The sequence below is a fragment of the Parasteatoda tepidariorum genome, chromosome 4 (assembly GCF_982258835.1).
Source record: "Parasteatoda tepidariorum strain Cologne lab strain chromosome 4, Ptep-v5.0, whole genome shotgun sequence".
NCBI lineage: Eukaryota > Metazoa > Arthropoda > Arachnida > Araneae > Theridiidae > Parasteatoda > Parasteatoda tepidariorum.
The window spans coordinates 7,793,730-7,818,105 of record NC_141758.1 but is presented as its reverse complement, the minus strand read 5'-3'; the positions used below and the strand labels follow the sequence as shown (position 1 = coordinate 7,818,105).

The 24,376-nt window shown below is 29.5% G+C and overlaps 1 protein-coding gene across 5 annotated transcripts in view; it reads right to left on the bottom strand.

Moving 5' to 3' along the window:
• Positions 1-24,376, bottom strand: part of LOC107439259 (uncharacterized) — a 60,781-nt gene that overhangs the window by 18,664 nt on the left and 17,741 nt on the right. For all 5 annotated transcript variants that reach the window (XM_016051782.4, XM_016051783.4, XM_087160585.1 and 2 more), the window contains one exon: positions 580-691. In XM_016051782.4, coding sequence (XP_015907268.2) covers positions 580-691 — 112 coding nt within the window. The remainder of the gene's footprint in view (positions 1-579; positions 692-24,376) is intronic.

Below are 24,376 nucleotides of genomic sequence, written 5' to 3'. Positions count from 1 at the left end.
ATAACACACCTATTAAAGTTTCAGTGATAGGTATTTAATCTTATGTTTAACAAAGAATTATTTTGAAAGATCTAATAAGCAGTATGAATTAGTACCTATCAAAAAGAATTTAATGAGCAATCAACTCATTTTTTTGCTTTTAAAAAGTTTATATTTTCTAAAAAATTATTTTTGAATAAAATATACTAACTCCTTATCAATATTTTAAGATGCGAAATATACATAAAATCTCTTAGCTGGGTTTTGAATTGTTGATCTCTGTTAGAAAGGAGATTGCTTAACCACACCATGCATTCAAAGGAACTAAAAAGTTTTATTATCTTAAGTAAATGAATTAAAATTTTTAGGGAGCATATTTCACCCTAGGGGAAGCAATAATAGCAAATTTTTATCCTATCCAAGGTTTTAAAATTTAAGCTTTATTTTGTTTACAATACACACAAAAACTTTGTTTACAATACAATACACATGCTCACTTTCTTTGAAAGTACTTTTTTACTTCAAAATGGAAACTTGGGAAAAAGAGACTATATCTTTTAAATCATAAAATATTTACCATGAAAAGTTAAACAGCCTTACCAATTTATAAAAGAACTTTTCCCTGCTGAATGATTTCCTAACAATAAAACGGTGACCTTTTTCCTTGGTGGCAAGAGGTCCACATCTAAGCCAGCTGCGATTTTCACTAGACCTGAAATAAAAGTTCAAAAATTTTACATTTATAGAAAAACCATTGAGATTATGAAGTTTAAAATATCATAGGCAACAACACTTTTTTCCAACATATAAATTAACTACCAAATTTTAACTTTAAAATGGGTTTTGGGTATATTTCCTTGAGTTGACCCCTCAATTGATGTGTGCTAAAATGTGTTTTAATGTAAACATTATTTTTCATAATCATTGTGAAATGATCAAGCAAAGATGAATGAAAAAGTGGGACTCTTACACAAGTATTTAACTATAAATTATGCAAAAAAAGGAAGTCTATAAACAAAGTTTCAGTGCCTACTTGTTTACACAAAATTTGTACCATTGTTGTGTCTTAATTTGCTTCAGTTTTCATTTTACCCCCATGTTTTGAAATGATGAAATGATTGAAGATTTATAAATATTGAAAGAATTAATACATAAAAAAGGAAATGACAAAAAATAAATAAAAGAATCAAAAGAAAACAAAGGATATTAAACAATCTTTCTTCTTTTAAGTTATTTGCATATCTAAACCTGACTACCAAAAACTGTTGCACCACAAGATTACAAAAATATTTTAGAGGGCAGCAAGGGCAAAATTTTTTGTTCTTGTCAAGATAAACTTCAAGCAAATATTGAATTTAAATTGTGAAAGTAAAAATTGAAAGTTTTTAAAAGTGGTTTGCTAATTTGGTAAGGAAAAAAAAAACTATTGTTATTAGAAAAAAAAAATTATTTTTTCTTAAATAAAAATTAACTTTAAGGAAATGCGGAATTCAAAAATATACATGGATATTCATTAATAAGTCATAATTTCGTGCTAATTCATTGGTTTTCTCACTTTTTGGAAATTATATAATATGTTGTATTCAAAATGATAGTATATAAAAAATATGTAATTTTTTATAATCATGGAAATTAATTCAAAATTTGGAACTAATTGTTCCAAATTAAAAAAATCATGGATATCGGGCCTTTCATAATGAAAGGAAGATTTTCACACACTAAGACTCTATCTTACTGGTTCAAAATGGTGACCTCAAATATGTTAATTAATTAGAACAGACGACATTTTGATTTATAAAATCATATACAAAAACTTACTTTCACTGAATAAGCATACCTTTTTTCCAATTATTAGGAAGTAAAAAAACTATGCCAGGAGCGGTCCAAAGTTTTGCCCCTTAATATTAATTTTACTTTTTGTGCATTTCATCACATTTTAAGAATTTCTTAAACAAATCAAAAAAATTTTGCACACAATTATAAAATTCGTTAATCCAAAGATAATTCCACAAAAAAAAAAAAAAAAGATTTTTTTAAACAATTACTATTTATTTTATTAGAAAACAATTGGAAAAATATTTTTGAATTGTAAAGTAAACGGATGAAAGTTTTTACAATATTTTAAGGAATGGCAAAGGCAAAATTTGAATGAAGTGGGTCCAATAGTCTCTGAGAAATTGAATTATAAATATAAAACTTCTATAAATAAATATAGTACTTCTTTTTCATGAAAAAAAATTTGACAATGTAAATTATAAATTCTGCTTTGTTACCATAATCATTAAAAACTATGTAAATACGTAAAAATTGCTTTAATATGTTTTATAAGTCATGGCAATCATGTTTTTCGTTTGAGAACAAAATTTTATTAAGTAATAGGATCAAAAGAAAAGGGCCACTAAAAAATTGAAAAAAGCTATAAATGCAAGGCTCAAAGAAAATGTTCATTTTTGTACAAATAAAAGATAAAAACAGATTTAAATTCAAACATATAACTTTTTTTAAAACATGATTTTGCAGGAACTATTTCACTGATTTCATTCAAATTTTGTATTTTGAGCTATAAAATTACAGCCATCGACATTATATAAAACTATTAAAATTCTAAATATTAAAATTTTTTTGACTATTATTAAATAAAATAATAATAAATACTTATTAAAAAAAACTTTTTGTGTGGAATTATCTTTTAATAAGCAAATTTCAAAATTATGTGCAAAAATTTTTTAAATTCGTTAAAAAAATTCTCAAGATATGGCAAAATTTGCAAAAATTAAAATTAATGTGCAAAATTAACATAAAAGGGGTGTAAACTTGAGGTCGCTCTTCTGGCAAAACTGTTGAGAACATCAGGTTGCGGCTATCCTCGATATTTTGAGGTTCATAAATCTAATCCATTGGAAAAAAGCGCGTTTACCCAGAGGTTTCTCTTTGTGTTTGATTTTAAGATTTAATGTTGATCTATGTGCCTACAGAGTGCCTTATACACTTCATCTGATCAACATTTAGCACCTTGTTAGCCTGAAGCAAGAGGAATGTCATTATCAACATAAGAAAAATCTAATCCGAAGTGGGAAGAGTGAAAAATTACTTTTTGCATAGGATTATTAGAATTATTTCACACAAAAAGTCTAATTTATCAATAGCTCCCTTAGATCCTAATAGTTTTTGATACAATTATAACTGTTATAAATTTCAACTTTTACTCAGAGCTGTCTGCCCACCCACCTGCCCAAAAAAATCTTGGTGGGTGTTTTAAAGAAAAAAATCCATCTAAAGAAACCAATAAAACCCATATTTCAGAGGTTTCTTTCTTTCAAAAATGACAAAAAAAGGAGTAGGTTTGCCGACCTTTTTTTTTCTATAACTATCCAACCTTTTTATTCTGTTACTACAATCATTATTATAGTCTCTTACATTTTCTCATATGGACTTAAGATTCGCATTGTCTGGTTGGTTTAAGTTCTGGCTCTGTGTTCCTTTTCTAATTAAAAGTTTTGTGCCAACTGATAAGCAATAACTAAAGGCCATCTCATTTTTTGAATGATAATGGTCAAACTTAAATTGTAAAAAAATGAAGAGAGAGATACTGGGTTGGAAAGAATATTGAGTATTTTTCTGATATAACTGTCTTTTACTTATCACTAAACCATTTTTTAAAATATCCATAGGGGTTTTCTCAGCCTTGGTTTTATGAATTAAAATTATGAAAATTGTTTGCAACTGAATGATATGTTTAATGATAAATAGCCATTTAAAACTCTTTCTTTTGCTAGTAAGAAAATTATGTGAATTAACCAGATAAAGCAACATATTATAAAATAAATTAAAATTATGTAAGAGGTCTGTTTAATAGATTAATTTGCAACAAAGCTTAAAAGAATTTAAAGGAATTCATGGGAGGCTAATTTATCAGGATAATTTGCAGCGCAAAAAAAAAAAAATAAATAAATAAAAATAATAATAATTTTAGCATTAATTGCACTACTAAATTATATTTTTTAATACATTCAACAATTCAAAAAAAAGAGAAAAATATACAAAACTAGCACAATAATAAAAACAGAATAAAAATTAACAAAATAAAAATCGTCAATTAATAAGTGACAATGTTGCATGGCTTGAAAAAGATATCTTGTGAAGATGTAAATAGTATTTTCATCGCTTAGACAGTTTACCCAAAATTATAATATACGTCATCATATCACAAGTATCTTCATTCGGTTAAGAATGACAATATATCTACAATATTTTCTTCCCTGTGATGTTAATACAACATTTAACAGCTCATATTTTTTCTTTTTTTAAAGTAACAATTGAGAAAATTATGCGATAGAATGTAGTTTATGGATTAGGATACTATCCTAAACAAAATATATAAAGAAATTAATATTAAAATTTTTGAAACTAAACATTAAATTTTATTCCAAAAATAGTTAACATAACCTAGAAAGAAAAAATTTTTTTAAGAAGATTTGAAGTAGAAGAACATGCCCATTTGCATTTAACACCTGGTTTTTTTATGCATAAATTTAGGATTTTTCATATGATTTAATGCAATTACATGCTCGCGTCCCTTCTCAACACAAAAAAAATATTAAAATTGCTTTCAAATGCATATGATTTTCAAATGAAAAATTACTACTTGGATTTTTTGGAAGAGGGAGAATTTTTAATGAACAAAAAAAAGAATAAATAAATCAGAAGGTCCTTACTGAACTCAATGTCTTGAAAGAGTTGAGTGTAGTCAAAGCATTATAAAATGCAAAAAATTAAATTTAAAGTGAAAGAGAGAAAAGGCACCTCACAGTATGTTTGTTTACCTGTGATTCAGCTAGAAACATTTACTGAGGATGCTTTCTGTTTAAACTGATAGTATAGAACAGGATTTACTTGATTACTAAATTCTCTATTTTCCTAAATAGTCTAGTTAGCTAATAAAATAGTTTTGAACCCCGTTTAAATTAGTGTTTTATTTATTTAGAAAAAAAAAACCTTTGTATAAAAGAAAATTTTATGCAAAAAATTTTTTTTCAATGCTCATTTATAGAGGTTCAGGTTTTATATTAGATTAGTTGACTCCATGCTTTAGCACTGTCATCTCCTTTTATTTTAATTTTCAAGTAATTATTTTTCGGATTTAATAACTCAGTTTTTTTCAAATACATATAATTATTAAAGGATTTCAATTTTAAAACAGATTAAGGAATACACTAATTAACAAAAAATAATTAATTTAGTTTAATTTGTAAACAAAAACAAAACGATCTTATTTAATAAAATTTACTTTAATAAACTAAAAAGTTTTCAAGAGTTTTTTATTTATTTATCTTTACTTAAATACTTACTCTAACATAAATTGTAAATGTATGGTTGAACCAAATTTAAATTTTTTTTATGGTAACAAAATTTTTTTTATGGTTTAAAAATACATCAAGAACATCTCATTCTTGCCAAGAGTTGATAAATGCAACATTTTATGGTAACAAAAAACTGTCTTTATAAAGAGCAAGTGGAAGGACATTAGTGCTTTTACAAAGTAAATATTTTCGATTATTATATACCACTTTCTATCAACTCCACTGCAATATTAACTCAATCAAATTAATATTTTATGTTGAACACAAACGCCTTACTTTTATAAGATGAATACTAAGTATGGAATAATTTAGTCACCACTATCTTCATAAAAAATAATAAATAAATAAAACTATATTACCTAAGTAGCAATATTAGCACTTAATGGGTTACATGAACCACTTTTAAAAAAAATTGCTAGAACAATAATAAAAGAAGTCGCAATTAATGGTTAAACTGTCAAGAAATTTTACTAACATTTCTAATATTTATATATTAATAGAAGTACTATTAATATATTACATGAATATCTAATACAGAAATAGAAAGTAAATGTAAATCTTTAATATTTTTGCGCCATTTAATACTTCAGAAATCACAAAATAGTATTGGTATACATACATCCCTAAAACTAAATATTAAAATTAATTTAAATTTAAAAAAAATAATAAATAGCTCCTTCCATTAAAACAAAATCCTTAGTGAATATAAAAGCGTGACAACGCAAAAAAGCATTTTTATTTTTTAAAGAATAGACATTTAAAAATGAATCAGCTATTTTTTTCTGAATAAATAGTAAACGAGATGCGATACGAACAATAAAGCAAGAAAAGTTGTGTGCACTTACCTGCCAACTACATGGAAAAAACCACCCGCATAATTATTCAAAGCCATTCTATAGAATCCAATCGCACAGTAACCAATATCAAAACTTAGTAGAGTTCAAAGTTAAAACAATACTACAACGAAAACGATTTTAAAAAGACAGGAGAGAAAAAAAAAATTCCAAAAGGCGAGCGCTTACAACAATCGTCCAATAACGGAACCAAAACAAGATCGATGTCGACCTGCTAGGACTCGAGCAGAAATAACAACACACAACCAGGTAGGACGGCACGGACCTTGGGGCAAAGAAATATACAGGTGACCCTTTTTACACGCTCAACCGGGCCCGTGAAGAACAAAACTAGGGATGACCCAAAAGTAAAAAAAATCTTTCTGCTTGGAATATTTTTCTCCTTCTCAAGCGAAAAGTTGAAGATGGAAGAAATATTAAAATCGCACGCGTTTGCAAGCGATTTTATTTCCAACTCGCTGTACCTTCTTCGTTGCTGTGGGTACGAGCTGACATATCCCTGCGTGATATTGGATGCGCGCGTTCGTTGGTGGTCATGTGAACCGGATAGCGGCGGTGGGGGTGAGCGGAGGCGGGTTTTCTTTCTTCCGGTGCCTGTATTTTGCACTTCCCTGATAAGCCACAGGAAGGTGCAGTTGGCTTTATCGATATCTTGCAAACTTGTTCGTTTCAAACATATTTAAACAATGATGGAAGGGGAAGACGAAAAAATAAACAAATAAATAAAAAAAAGGCAGAAACGGTTGTACGGAACTCCCGGCGGAACACGAATTTCCAAGAACATCAACTCTAAGAATTTTAAGTTCGATTGAATGAGAACAAGGAACGAGGATGGCGCAAAATGATGCGCATGTGCAGAAGAGATTATTTTAAAGAGCTAACAGATATTAACTATTATTACAAATTATTCCGTTATACAGAAACGAAAATTACAAAGTTGATAACATTCATTAAATTTTTACACGATTACGTCATTCTACATTCACAATTTAGTGTATTTGCCTAAAGGATTTGCAAATTGCATTTTTAAAATTTAATTCGAAAAAAAAACTTAACTAAAACACTGATATAACTGGTTACGATCAATACAAACTCTCATTCTCAGGTAATGCAAGTTCTTAAGGAACATTTGAAGATACTAGAAAGGGTTTCAGAAAAACATTGAATAATTCTGATTTTTTTTAAAAATGTAATTAATTAGGAACACGAAATTCAAAAAGAAACTATTTTAGTTATGATTATATCATATTTATAAAGTAATCGTAGAAACTTTCAAAACAGAAAAAAAAAATTATACGTGTTTAAAATAGATGATTTAAGAGTCTGATAATCAATTTAAAGAGATAGACTTTCTTATGGATGTTTAATAAACGAATACATTTTTATCTTGGAAATCGAGAAACATTTTTTTCTTCTTCCTTTGTACCAAAAAGAATCTCTGTAACCTGACTAAACAGTGAATGTAATAACCATTTCTACAATACAAATTCTAAATGTAACTACATGAATTGCTTTTTAAATGCTTTATTTTCAATTTATTAAATTAAGAACAGCAAAGGAATTATTTATTGTCTTTCTTAAATCCTTTCTAGTATTTTCTTGTATTAACTGCAAATAAGGTTTTGCTTTTATCGATCGTAGCCCAGTGATATCAGTAATTTTTTAGCTACATTCTTTAGTTAAATTTATAAAATGCATTCTATCAATCCTTTGGTCACATACATACAATTATGAATATAGAATGATTTAAACGTTTCAAAATTTAATTGACGTTATATACTATTTTAAGTCATTACATTTAATCGAAAAGTTTATAAAGACGAGTATAACAACTTGAAGTAGCAATAAACTCACTTAATAAAGACGATAATAACAATAAAAGATACATAAGTATTTATAAAAATCTAAATCTATACTTTACATTATTTTTTGATGTAAATAATGTTATACGGAAATTATTCTACGATAAAATAAAAATGATTTTTTCAAACAAATTTTTTTTCATATCTTCTTGTTTGAAACGTTTAACATATTAATTTTATCAGTGTTTAAAATGAGTAAATGATGGAGCTTAAGCCCTACTACATGACGTTACTGGAACTAAAGTGTATTGTATTGGTGTAAGTGGCGTTTTCTTTAAACATTTTCACAGTATTATCTCTCTGTATTAAAAAAAAAATCTATACATAAAAATCTAATGATGGTGTCTCAGTTTTCCATTGTTGTCGGTGCATTTTTTTGGCCGGAAAATCATATGGTAGGATCCAGTTTTCCCACATTAATTTTCATATGGGTTTGGTTGTCATCAGCATAAAATTGACATAAGTCATAAAGGTATTGTTTTCCTATAAATATTTTTGCTTCCCTAATATAAAGGTATTTACATGTACTGTTAAGATTAAATTTTTGATTTTATTTGTTTCCTAAATTAAGAGTTTAGGATGATTCTTTTTATTATTATTATTGTTAGAATAACGTAATTCTACGACGGTACATTTTAAGATAAAGTTATTTAAATCGGTGTTTGATCTTATTAACCGCTTTACAATTATTATTTTTTGGCGCACATTACATTAATATACTGTTATGAATGACGATTAAAGAGATTCGTTAAATGATTTAGAACTTAACTTCATGCAAAAAGAGATGAATACAATAATTGTATTGAAAATATACATCCGTCTGTTTGGCAAGCAAAAATATTAAATTACAATTGTGAACTCACCAAATTTGTTTTAATAATATACTTTCAAAGTTATTTCAAAAAATGATTACTGCGAAGCGATCATAGGGATTGGTGAGTGTCAGCAAACAGGGGTCTAAGCCCCCTAGTAAGTAAATTAATAAAAAAATTACCCTACTTGTTGCTCAGTTTGTATAAGCAACAAAAGATTCTATCTTATTTATAATGGGTGTTATTACGCGAGAAAGTTGGAAGTTAATTTATAATTTTTTAACTTTTCAGAATAGTATTTAAAAAAAAACATTTTTGTGTTCTTACTAGGTTTGTCATTTTGGAAATCTGCAGTAACAAATTAATTTTCAATCTGTAAACCCTTCGTTACGTCGATGTAACAGTTAGGAGAATGAATTTTTAAATTCACCATAACTTAGCCATTTTCTCTTTCTCATTTCAAGTAGCACTAAAACATGAGAGATATAATTTCGTTAAACCTTCGGCTTATGATAAGAGGAGGAAAAATCATGCTTAACAAATATCACGTGAAAAATATAAACATATGAATATAAAAATTTATATTAACTAAGGCTCTTATACTATCAGGGTCTAATTCAGGGGCTCTAATATTAACAAATAATTACCCGTTTTGTCGGCGCAAGTAAATTTAGAAATTTTATTTATATATTTTAAAAATAAAAAAATAGTTAATAAAAAAACAGGTTGTATTTACTTACGCTCGGCGACTTTGATTTTATACCCACTTACACATAATTCATTAAAATTTACATGTTAAAATGAATTTTCGAGATTTCGTAATACGATAGGTCAGTCTATATTAATGCCTTCTTTTACGGTTAATCAGAAAATGTATTTGCAATCTTTAATAAATAATTATAAATAATTGATATAGTACACAGAGCAAATATGCACAGTTTAAACTCAGACTAATTGCATGAAGAAAAAAAAAAAAAAATCATGTCGGCTCTATTGGAGAGATTAGTTCTATTTGGGGCTGTGGAGCAGGGGTTGTAGAACATTGTGCAGAATTCGGAGTTAGAAAAATTTACTCGATTCCGACTACTTAAAAACGAATTTATTTACCTTAATTGAAAAGTTACACAACTGAATTCTATGTTACATTCATAGATGAATATTTATATACAAAGAATATCATCTAATATATATAATTCTCTTACGTGGCTCCCAAATTTTGGCTGTATTTCTTTTTCGCTGGTTGCAACAGTTTTCATTTTTAAAGAAGTACTTTGTACAACTAAATAAGATTCTTTTCACAACACTTATATATTTACTTTATTTTCTTCATATATACAGAGAACAGTCGGTAAAGAATTCTGTTAGGTTAAAAAACATTTCGCTAAAAAAAAGAACGAATTCTAAAATAAATAAAAATAAACAACTTATAAAATATAAATGCTGTTGCCAGCCATAGAATTTTTTGAAAGTTAACTTAGCAACATAAATCAAAATGACATAGAAGCGCAACTAGATCAAAATTATGATACCTGAGCGCTTGACGTAACAAATCCTTCAATTCTATAAGTGTTGTATCGCCAAATGCCCAGATTAACAATTGTGTTTTTAAGGAAATTCTATAAAAAGTTTTAAATAAAAAAACTTCTATCCAGGTACTTCTACAACTGCTTCTTGAAGAACATGGCTCAATGATTAAAAATATTGTTTTAATTTTACAGTACTAACTTTACTTCTACTAACATTATTGCTATGACCCTCTTTCATTACATTTTACAACTTCACGCTAAATTTGAGGACTTTAAGTTGTTTTGTGGTTGAATACTGACATTTAGAAATGTGTACACAAAAAAAATAATATTTAGCGGTTAAGAGTTGCCTCAGAAAAATTGAATTGTATTGCTGACATCAAAACTAAAAATATTGTGTTTCAACTTAACAATACTACCTTAATTTTACTGACATTTTGAACAAAATTAAGGTTTAGAATTGCCTCGGAGAAATTTGAATTGTTAACAATAACTTAAACAAAAAGTTTTATTTTAACTGACAAATACTATATTATAATTTTAACTTTTTCTATGACTATACTCATTTTCTTACTCTTTTCTTTGTTTTTCATACATTTTATATTTTTGTGATAAAATAAAAACTTATAATTGTTCTGCTTCTGAATACTGATGAAAACACAAAATGATGGGCTTCATCAACAATCAAAATATATACATTTATTTTACAAATTCCATATTATTAGGGTGGCGCCCTTCAGAGAATTAAAAATACAAAATTATCTTCATCGAAGCCGATGCTTTACATCCAGCGTTCAGTGGCAGACTACTATTTCATATTGTTTTACAACACATGGCTTTAGCCCTCTGGTGGGAAAGACTTTAAAACAAAACTTACAACAGTTACTTTTCTCAATAACTGAAATTTAGAATAGTGTGATTAAGCAAAATATGTGAACTGTTTGCAATTTCAAATTAATATTGAAATGTCATATTACATGATGTGATAATATAATAACCATACATAAAGAATATAATAGAATAATCATCATATGAAGCATCATGTCAAAATCTATCTATCTATATTATATAAAACGCTAATACGTACGTATGTATGTATCAATAAAACCGATGATATTTCTTTTCTCGCGATGGCAACAGTTTTCATTTTTAATTGATTGGATTCGGCGCGCAAGAGCACGTAGTGAGCAACCAGATAACAATAACCAGAGTGAGCATTATCAGGTTGTTCAATTCAGATTCATGCACTAAAAACATGACAATATTTAATTTAAACTCAATTAGGAATTAATTAATTGAAGTGAGAATGCTTTAAAAGGCCGCTGTTGAATTGATATTTTTCTACTGGGAACTACCTAAACGTCTAAAAAACGTTTAAGTGTTTGTATTGAATGCATTGAATTTTTTTTATATTTCGCGTTTATTTATGCATTGAATTTTCACGCTTTAAAATGCAGAATATTAGTGAAGCAATATTTGATAATTTATTTTGCTAATATGTTTCTTATTTAGCTAATGTTTTGATTTTTTCACCATGTACAATCTAAATAGCTAATATACTTTTTTAAAAGCCAATAAGAACATTGGTAGAATTCATCTACATAAGTACAATACTATGTCTTTGATGATAAAATACTATGTCTTTGATGATAATATATTATGTCTTTGTGCTAGAACATTGTGTTCATTGGCGAGCGAGCGCAGGTGGTTCACGGCGTGAACCACATAGGATTGCGTAGCAATTCTCAGGGGTTGGCGAGCGTTAGCGAGCAGGGGGCGGAGCCTCCTAGTATTTATAAATATGCGAGTGCGCGTGTGACATATTGATATTTAGTTCTTTTCTAATAACGGCTTTGTACTTTGCAGAAATATCTTTTTATTAATTATTTTTTCAACTTATGTTGCAATACAAATTGAACTCCAGTTGAATACGAGAAAAAAAAAAATAGAAATATATCATTTGAATAAATATTTATTTAGTATTAATATTTTTCGAAGATTAGGTCAAAATTTAAATAGAGTATAAATTGGTGAGTGGAGTCAGATTAGAGCATTTTAACTTTGCAGCTTTTATCAACGAGCCTTTTCTTTATTTCGTATTTTTTAAAACAAAATAACATTAATAGCGTGAAATACAGTGCATTAAAAAAAAAAGAAGAAAAAGATCGGCAGTTTGGAACGACGTTGCTATATGCTTAACAGTAACAAAGTTGATAAACATACCGTTGAGTAAGATGGCATTGATCGCACAACACGCTTTATTTCTGCTGAAGATACTCAGTTTCAAATTCATAACGGAAATTATCTGCACGCTAAAATTGTTCAGGAGGAGAAAGAAAAAAGGTAGAAAACATAAATAAAATATATCATAGTACAGTAAAAGCTCGATACAACGATTACTCTTTGAAAACGAGGCTAAATATGGCACTTTCACTGCACTGAAAGAAAAAAAAAATAACACTCATTTCCCTGTGTAAGAAAAAAAATTGATTACACATTTTACTAATAATTCAGGAACTATAGCTAGTGATCAAAAGTGCACATTTTTACAGAGGTCAGCATTTTCGTTGTAGTTAATTTAAACTACTTTATTATGGAGTTCTCAAATGTAGTTAAACAATTTTTTTCCTCTCAAAATGTAGGGATTACAAACTACAGTAAAAACTCGATACAAGGAGTATGGCGTAGCCACTACGACAAGTTTCCAAGTCACCATCAATATGCTAATAAGTAATGATACAAAAATTGAATGTTTATAACGAGTTAAAATTTACTAGCCTCCCACTATAGCGACAGGCCTTTTTTTTTTAAAAAAAAAAAAAAGAAGGGAAATACATTTTTTTGCTGTTTAAATAGGGAGAAATAGTAAGAAAAAAAAGCTTACGGAAATGGAAGACTTTTTATTTATATCAAGTACAAATACAAAAAAGTGAAAGCCGAACAGCATTTCAATGAATTTTCTTCCTTAAATCTTAATCCGTCATGGTAATAAAGTAAATATATATGTGAACAACCTCCGGTCAATTTATGTTCCACCTTCCTAATGAGAAAAATCTATCAGGAATCTTAATTAATGAAAAAAAAAAAAACACTTCAAATGGATATGCCTTTTGTTGGCTACTTATCTATCCAGGGTTTCTCGTTTCCTTTCTCGGCAGCTAACTATTATAATCCACATTGAATGTTATCAATGACGCCAAAAACCTGTACACTATCACATTCCAGTCTATTTTACTGCTAATTTTGTTGTTGTTGCTGCTGCTGCACATCCCCAAGATCAACAGGGTTAAATCAGGTTCATGATTTTGTGCACCCCAAAAAAATTCCAATAACAGAGAACCGTAATGGCTCAGGGGATAGAGCGTTCGCCTTCCAACGAGATGAACCCGGTTCGAATACCAGCGATGGTGGATCGATACGAATTCCGGGTTCGGCTTGCAGCGACGACAGTGCTGATGTAAAATATCCTCAATGGTAGACAGATCATGGGTTAGAGCCTTGAAGTCAGGCTAACCGTGGGAGGTGTTCGTAGTTTTCCTCGCCATGTAACGTAAATGCAGGTTAGTTCCATCACTAAGTCCTCCACGAAGTTAAATTTCTCCAAATACTTGGACTCAGTTCTCTTATCTTCTGGACTGGATTTAAAATTACTGGGTTACGGAGTTTAACATTAGTAGTCGTATACCCAAAAAATGGATCGGCTGTTCAACGACGATTATAAAATAAAAATAACATCACAGGATTGTCCGTCATATCTTGTCTTGTAAGGCCCAGGCAATCAAGGATGTGGTCAGGGAATGATTGTTCATTGTAGCACAGGATGCTGGCATCAAAGCACCTGGATATTTTAAAGCTCTTAAGTGACCACCACTGAGTAAACGAGTGAAGGTGGCCTGATCTAGTCGGCTGCATACAAGTGTCAGAGAGTCCCCAGGCCTATCACTCCTTTATCAGTGGATTGCTATTTTTTACGTTAAATACGAGTAGTTGCTTATAGCGATACGCTCGCTACAACGACAATTCAATCTACTATAGTTGTTATAACTGACTTTAACTGTAGCAATAATCTATCTCTTTTAATTTTTGAAACACGTGAACTTACTAATACAGTTTATCTACTTTTCTATAACATCATTTAAAATAGCTAAGCAAGGTAACGGCAAGTAGTAAGCAATTCATCAGAATAAATAATTAAATTTAACTCACTGAATCGCTAAGCTGAGCTTCTCCTATGTCAAAGGAAAGAAAAACACAGTAACGATTTTTGACTGAAAGCTTTAAATAAATTCAATAAATGCGTTTTTTTTTTTAAAGAAATGCATAACTTGTAGGATAAAAAGGAGTTAAAATTTTTTGAAAAAAATATTTCTAATTAATTTTAAAAATTTTTTTAGCATTATTAGCAAGTATTTCAATTTTTATACATTGTAAGACATTTTCACAGGGTATTTCTTCACTGTTGGTCATTAACTAGAATCCACTGGATTCAAATCAAAAATTATTTATAGGCTATAAAACTATATGAAAGGTTACCTAAATCAAATTTCTTTACCTTTCCAAAACCAATAATATTTTTACATAGACAAACGTTTTGCAAAGACATAAAAACAGGAAAAAATTAAAAAATATTATTCCTTAGTTTATAAAATTATAACAAATGTTGCTTAATAAATTGAACGAAGGGATCGCAGGAAGATAAAGGGAATGACGATTACAATAGCATACTTGCAAGCGACGTTGTGTGGGTATATCGATCCTGATAGGTTGTTGAAAAGTGGCATTTGTTTACGTTAGCAGCTGTTCTTTCCATTCCATTTCGAGTAAGCCAAACCCATCAAGTATCAAATCATTTAAGTGACTCATTCTATATTCTTTCATTAAGATTCTTTCACAAAAATTTCAATTCGTTCAAAGACAAGCCTATCATAGAACATAGACAAACTAATTATGTATCGAAGTTGCCAGGTACGCAAAGCAAAAATATATTACGGTTACAATAAAAGACATAAACAAATAATAAATCTAAGTTAAGTAAAATACATAGACGAGAAATAATTCTATTTCAACAAATTTGATGCTCTGTATTCATTGAACTTCACTTTAATTAACATTCTAGCTTATGTGGAGAAACTTAGTTCAACTTAAACACGTAAACTGTTTCGTTGTTTTCCCCTCTATATAAACCAAATGAAGGTGAGTTCCATGAAAAAATCTTCAACGAAGGCAAATTTCTTCCCAATATTTAATCCTCAATTTTTATTGTCTTCTGGATTGGTGTCAAACTTACAAGACTAAGAAGTTCAACAGTGGTAGGCGTAAACTCAAAATTTTCTCGACTGTTCAACGACAGTTTTAAAATGATCAATGCTCTCAATTTATTTGTTTTGTGAATTTATTTATTTAATTCATTATCTAAATTTGGTATTTTTTAATTATTGTACCATTCTGCCCTAAATCATCGCCCCAACAATGTTGTTTGTAAATTATGGAGCACTTTTTTTAAAAAATAATTTTGTCCCCCTTACAGACACTATAGTTGCAGTTCAGTAAAACACTTCGTTGCAGCTCAGATTTTATTTTTAAAATTCAACAGTATGTTTCACCGACATTTAAGAGAAAAGGTAAAGTCAAAAGAAAGTTTTTAATCTCTGCAGATTTGAACCAAATGTTACCTCGCCCCATTTGTCAAAAATATCCCTGCAAAACTAACATTTATGAATGGCCCGTACCGGGAATAGTAATGAAAAATTTAAAGAGTATACACACGCAACCAGATTAATCCAGCATTAAATTTTCAAAAATAAATAAACAGATCAATAAAATAAAATTATAATGATGACGATTTTATGGAGCATTTCTAGAACGATTTTCTTCATTGTTTTCTCTAAACTGAAAATTATATTCATGATTATAACGTTGCAAGTGATTAAAGAGAAAGAAAAAGAAGCTTGGAGCGGTGCATAACAGTCAAAATGAAGCTGTGAACATCAATGCATTGTGTGAAAATGGAAGGGAATTTATGTAACACTTGGCTGAACCACTGGGTCATTCTTCAGTTCCATTTTAGATGAACTCACATGACTCAGCAGGGGTCTGTCCAGGCCGAATTTGCTACCGTTTAGCGGTACCTTCACAAATTCAATTTTATTTAGTACGGTAGTTTCACAAATTCAACTTTAGGAAAAACGGTAGCTTCACAAAATACTTTTCCTTAAAATTTTGTTTTTGTATCCGTTAAGAAACATTAAATCTATATTTTTACCATGTTTTTGTGTTGATATTTTAATATAATTTTTAATTTTTCACAAATTATGTCTAAATTTTCACAAAATAGGTACCTTTCAGAAAAACCTAGACAGACCCCTGCTCAGTCAAACTACGGAAATCAATACTTCTCCTTTTAGGTTTTTATCACATTCTATTTGTCAACAACAACAAAAAAATTTTAATAAATAAATTTAAATAAAATAAAATAGATACCATGAACTTAGAATTGTCGTAACTTAAAAAGAAATGTAATAGATTTCTAAATTTTAAATGAATTAAAAGGAAATATTTTATTTATAACGGCTGACCCGTCGTTGTATCAATGTTGAACTCCGTAGCCTTGTAATTTAGAAGCTCACAGAAAGGAACTTTAATATCTTTGAATAATAGGAACTTTAATATCTCTAGGGAGAGCCCGTGATGTGATGAGTCTCAGGGGTTAGAGCGTTGGCCTTCCAATGAGGTAAATCGGGTTTGAATCCCAGCAATGGCAGGACGATACGCATTCCGCATCTGGTTTGCACCGACCACAGTGCTGGTGTGAAATTTAAGCAGCGGTAGACGGATCATGGGTTAGGGTCCCCAGGGTTTTTCTTTCTATGTAAAGCAAATGCGGGTTAAATCCATCAAAACGTTCTCCACGAAGGCAAATTTCTCCCGATACTTGATCCAAGAGTTCCCTCGTCTTCTGGATTGGGTTCAAAATGACAAAGCTACGTCGTTGAACATTAGTAGTCGTAAACCCAAAATTGAGTCGGCTGTTTAGCGACGGTTATAAAATATCAAACGCTGGGAAAACTAGCAAATGTTGAAAATTTTTTGATGGAACCAACCCACATTTGCGTTACAAAAGGAAAACCACGATTGTCTTCCACGGTTAACCCGACGGCAAAGGGATTCTCACACACGATCCGGCAATTGGTTATTTTACATCAGCATTGTGGTTGGTATGAGTCGGGAGCACAATTTGAATCAAACCATCACTAGGTTTCAAACTTAAGTCAATGAGAAACGAGTGCAATACTATGAACCACCGTGGCTTAAAAGAAAAAAGAAAAAAAAAGAATTAACATTTTTTAAAATGTTATTTGGTAAAGATAAGAGTGTTCTTAAACATTGTATTTAACAAGGATAGTTAATAAATATTATCAGATATAGACTTAAATCTGAACGTTTTTTTAACTTAATTAAAATTTATAGTATCATGTGGTAACAGTACAAGTCTTGTCTTCTATTGTCATTGCTACATATAACTAGCATTTGTCGGAAAATATTTCTAGGTACAACAATAATTGTAAAAAAAAAATAATAGAATAAAAAATACCGAAAGGAAATTAAGTCACTTTGATAAAATATAAAATGAAATTTTGCTGTAAAATTAACCAGCCCTTAAAGAAAGAAAGCCAGTAAATAAAAATAATTTTCGTTTTATTTTTAAATTCAAATTATATCAAAGACATCATAACACAAGCAAATAGTAATACCGCAATTAGAAATCAATAAAAATGTAAAAATTACAGTACATTGTCGTCAACGTAAATTGAGGGTTTCGCAAATCTTAAATGACGTTTTCACATAGACTAAGCATTTTCCATACTCGTACGCAACTTTCTCGGTTTGATTTAATATTGCAAAGCATTTACATTGATTAATGTAATTTACTTTAGACATATCATTTGTTTTTTTTTTAAGCTTTCAACTAATTTAACTATATTGACATTTAATACATTTTTCAATTCAATACGTCAATAATTAGTTGAAATTAAAAAAATAATAATGAATAACAAAAAAACTACACCTCAAAAAAACACATCCTCATAAATATTCAAACTAAACGGATAAAAATCCCTTTACGCGCATGGTTTGTTTTTCGTTTGAAGATTTTGATTAATTTAATTTAACTTTTTATAAATATCTTTTGTTCAAAATATCGCTAATTCGTTACAATTAAAAACATTAATAATATACATGAAAATTTCGTCAAGCGCATGATTTCTTTTTCATTTATAAAGTACAAATAATTTAATATACATTAATTTTATCATATTTACTTTTAAAAAAATTTTTTTTGTTTAATATGACGCTAATCTGCTAATATTAAAAAAAAAAAGATACAATAATACAACACGCTGCCCTATTTTTAAATGAAACGAATAAAAATTGCGTCAATCACGATTTTTTTTTTTTTAATAGTGTTTGACTAATTTCAATCATCTTAACTTTTAATACTTTTATTAATACATATTTTTAGTTCCATATGTCACACATTAATAAACATTTACAAAGAAAAAGCGTCAATAATATACACATACTGTAAAATTTTCAAATGAAGCGAACGAAAATCTAGTTAAACTAACGCCTTCAGATTAGAGCAGAATAATATATGCACTTTATTAGTTATACAGAAACAGCTAAGAGCGTATCAATTAGAAAAGATTGTGCAAAAATCACTGAAAGAGAATTACTATGAAATAATTTTTCTTCCGCTTGCATTCATCTTAGACAAGTAAAAACTTATTGGTGAAAGATTGTTAATTGAATTAGATGAATGAATGAAAATCGCAATTAATGAGGCGACGAGACTGTTCGGTTAATGACTCAGATTAATGAGAATTACAATTAAATTATTCATACACATCGGTGATTCGGCAGCACAAATAACTTTTAAGAATTTGAAAAGGGTCGAGTAAAAGAACGAAAATTATTATTCAATGTAAAGTTTCTAATATAACTACAACAACCTGAGATAAATGAAATTCGTTCCACGATTCATGATGATTACAGTAGTATTCTCAATAGTAAATCCGTCAAGGAATCTGAAGCGCAAACAGCTTTTAGGAATAATAAAGTGAAAGAAATCACTGAAAAATAATTAAGAAATAGAAAATTTATAATTGTCTGCAACTGTCCATACAATTTACCTTACCGAGAGTTAAAATTATATCCTTTAACGAAACAAAAGTACAAAAAGATATTTAAAATTTAAGTGATCTATTCGGAGCGAAAGTCACTCAAAAAGAATTTCGAAATTATAAGCAATCATCTTAGAGCAATAAAATTTACCTTACGGCGATTATGAGTTAAAATTATATAATATCTATTACCGAATCGAAATGAATGCCACAGAAAATGGAATATAAAAATTTTTTATCTGTTTGTAACGATCAATAAAATTTATTCTAAGATTAGTGAAAAGTGAAACTATATTACATTCTTGAAATGAGAAGCACCAACAGCTATTCAGAACAGCAATGTGGACGAGTTGGAATGAATGAGACTGAAAAGGAATTAATCTAACATTTTCAAAGTGCTCGAATATTCTAAGAATAAAAAATAAATCTACTCCAGCATTAGGGGGAGTTGAAGCTATAGAATATCTATTAACGAATCCTGGAGCACAAAAAGATTTTCAGAACTACTAAGTTTAACGATTTGAAAGGAAAATTACTAAAGTGAAATTTTAATTTCTCTGCAATTTTATAAGAGCAATAAAATAATTTATTCTGCGGCGAATGGGAACAGTTACGAACTGGTTAATAGTAACTCGAGAAGGAAAATAGAAAACGTGTTTAAGAGCCTAACCATGTATTTTAAATTACATGGTTGTGCTTAGCGGCTTAACGTGACAGCAATTAGCCTTGATTTATTATCACGCTAAATAATTTTTTGGACCAGATTCTATTGGATACTTATAACCGACGTCACGCGTGTGTATCAAACCTGATTGGCTGCGAAATAATTTTTTTTTTTTTAAACGGCAGGCAATGGACTTTCGTTCTTCACCTGGAATGTTGATCATTTAACGTTACCCAATTGCCACCTGTGAACCTAAGTCACGGAGACAAGCAACATTACCCACGCCACAGATACCCGATTATAAGGTGGGTCACATTCACACAACAGAGAGAAACATCGATGCTCTGAGCGGGATTCGAACCCGCAACCATCGGCTTCACAGTCAGACACGCTGACCCATTGGCCAGCGGCTTCTGAGTAGTAGCAAGGCAGAATTACACGATTTACCAACGATGACGACGCATCCAATTGTCAAAGAGTAATTTTGTAATAATTCTGGGGGGGGGGGAATTGGCAACGGACTATCGGTACACAATTATAATTTTTTCCCCTTCTTTCTGCTATTGAATCGTAACTGTTCGACCTTCCATTAGTTGAAACCTTACTTAATAATATTTAAATCAATTAGCTAGGGTGAACATATTAACCAAAAAAGTAAATAAATTTTTTTTATCGTATTATTAATAACAGCATTAAAATTAGGTATTATGTCAGACAGTTTAATTCGCAGTTCTGATTATCCATCTACTTCAGTTATGAATTTCTTTTTTGCGTACATAAATAAGCTAGATTATGATTTTAACTGAAAGGAAAACGAAAGAGTCGTTAAGAGCATTGAGAATAGTAAACAGAGATACATATTTCTTTATTGCTGTTTTTTTAATTGAAAATTAATAATAATTCTAATTTTTTTTAATTAATTTAAATATATATTGTGGTAGTGGATTTATTTCTCTTTCTTTCAAATTTGCTATTATCTTTATCATTGGCATTTTACGTTAATAATTTCATAAAAATAACCAAAATATTAAAGAACTATTGAATTATTAATTGGATATAAATATAATTAAAGGTTCCAAATATCATTACCGAATTAAAAAAAAAATTTTTTAACTCTCAGAATCCCAGCGATACTTCCATAGAACCCTAATGTTCCGAGGAACGTCTTTTCGAAACCGCTGCATTATAAGTTACTCCGAGAAAAATTCCACCAACGGAAACGATGAAGAATTAGTCTTCCAAATATTACTGGATTTAAGAACCTGGCTAAGAAAGATAGCTTCTGGCGATAGATTAGAATACTTATTTTTTTATTTACTAACATTTCAAAATAGATGGGGCATAAAGGGTAACCTCGATAAGAAGGCTTTTCAGTGGCGTAGTGAGGGGTGGGCAAGGGGGGGCATCATGCCCCGGGCGCTACTCACAATGGGGCGCCAAATGGTCCGCAAAACAAAAAATTGCTGGATAATTTTTTTTTATTATAATTGATCTCTGGAAAATATATTTTAAATTAGTGCCAGTGTAATATAATAAATGTTAATTCATAAATATTATTCATAATATTTAATTCATATTAAATATTATATTAAATTCATATTCATATTAAATATATTTCAATATTTAATTCACGTCCTTGTCATTGCGCTCTGCTTAGAATAAAAATGAAATGTTATTAAATGTTATATATAAGTTTAATGTCAGCATAAATTATATTGTATATTTCACTATGTTACTACCTTTCAAGTTCAAGGCATTCTTGGTAAGTAATAAATCAAATAAGATTACTTACTACATCTACTCGACGATTCTATTATTAAGTGAATAGAGTATGAAAAAATTTCTAAACAGAAAAATTTGTTGTTCTCATATTTGTCACCACAGATTCAAAGTAAATTCATTCATCTTCTGGCATCTACAGTTCGAAATCAACTAATAAACGATATCAAAAGAAATAAATATTATGGACTTTTGCTTGATTCAACTCCTGATATCTCTCATCGAGAGCAAATGTCCCAAGTCGCTAGGTATATAAATGCTGATTTCATCAATAAAAAAGTTTCCAGCAAAGAATCTTTTTCGAGTTTTATTGAAATACATGCTAAAGATGCAGCCTCGATCGAAAATACAATTTTAGAGAAATTAAATTACGATGAAATTTCATTAACAAACTGCAGATCACAATGTTACGATAAGGCTGCCGTGATGGCAGGTCACACATCTGAAACGTGATGGAGCGCCAGAATACAAGCTGTTATCGTTATCATCTATGGGTTAGACAATATAAAAGAACTAATAGAAAAATTAGCAGAGCACACTACCACTACAAGTGACAACAGAAGAGAAGCTACAATTCTGTTGCAAAATATACTAACCTTTAGTTTTATAACTTTAGTTCATTTCTGGTATGAAATCTTAAGAAGGATTGATCGTGTGCAGCTCAGATTACAGGATCCTAGAATGAATTTTAGAGAAGTGTTCTATGATCTTGAATCATTAGCGACTGAGCTAGCCGAAATTTCAGACAAGCTCTGTAAGACAATAGAAAAAGCAGAGTCTCTTTGTGAAAATAGGATATGGATACAACAATACGTGCCTGGAGAATTGGCTATGGTGGTGTTTCTGCAGAAAGTGACATTTCTCGCGTTATGAAAAGCACTCTTGATCGTCTCCAACAAGAAATGTGTACACGATTTACACGATTAAGTGCCTTAATTTCAAATTTGGATTTCTACTAGACGTTGAAAATTTATTAAACAAGGATAATGTTGATAACGACCTTGAAAAAAAATTTTAAAAATCTGGGTGAATTTTATAATACAGATTTCAATGTAATCGAACTTATTATCAAAATATGTGACAGCAAAATGTTACTCCGCAGTAGAAAAGAAATTAAACCTAAAACTCCATTAGAATTTCTTACTTTTATAATCAATCTCGAATGGAGAAGATGTTTTTCCAAATCTGAGAGCGGCATTTCAAATACTCCTGACTATCTCAGTATCAGTTGCTAGCTGCGAACGTTCATTCAGCAAATTAAAATTAATTTTGACAGATCACCTAAGTGACCTAGCATTTTTAAGTGTGGAAAGAGAAAAATTTTAGATGATCAATTTATATTATATTATTGATACATTTGCTTCATCAAAAGCACAGAAAATTTAGACATAGTAATTAGTTTTATTAATGTATTATAATCATATGATTATTAAACATATGTCTCCTATCTATATATCTCCTTAGAGATAATAAATATTTACTTTTTTATTGTTTTAAAACTGCGCGTTTTTAAAATATTTCTTTATAAATATGTAAAATAAATAATAGATATCTTTTGAACTAATTCTACATTTTAAAATCTAGTCTTGTTCTCTCAACTACATTTTTTGTCTCAGATTTAAAGCCTAGCTTGAATCTATGACTTTATTTATTTTACTTTATTTATTTATTAATTTGCTAGTATATTTTACATATAATATTATGTGGTTTTCGAATGGGGCGCTAAAAGGGTATTGTGCCCCGGGCGCGAGTTAAGCTCGCTACGCCACTGAGGCTTTTGAAACTAGACATCGCCATTTCCAGTGTCGCCAAGTGAGCAGCAAGCGAGACAAAAATGTTTTTACAGAGACAGGAAAAGCCGTTCTTATCGACGTTCATCAGTTTCCAGGAAGTTCGAAAAATGTTTTATACCTTAAATGAAAATGACAGGAGCGTTATCTACTCAATGCATGCCTCCTACCTCATTTGCCCCCCACAAACAATTCATAAAGAAAACTTTCAAACCAAACAATACCCCCCCAAGAGGGTAACATAAGCAAAACACAGAATATATACCGATTCTGACATTTATCTAGAAGACAGTGAGCGAAAGAAAGAAAAAGGATACCAATCAGGATAATTTTTGGTTCAACAATGGGATTTACACGTATAAAGAGGTTTTCTGATACAGAAGTGGTCCGATTTAAATCTCAATCTTAATTTTTCGTTTCTTTCAGTGAAATCAAAATATAAGTTACATAATGACTTCATGATTTTAGTGAGTCACCTTTCAGCTACCCATAAAAAAATTTCTAGTCCGAAATAATTATAAATTAATATATAAAAATAATGGCGAAGATGGAGTGCAAGCCGAGCACTGAT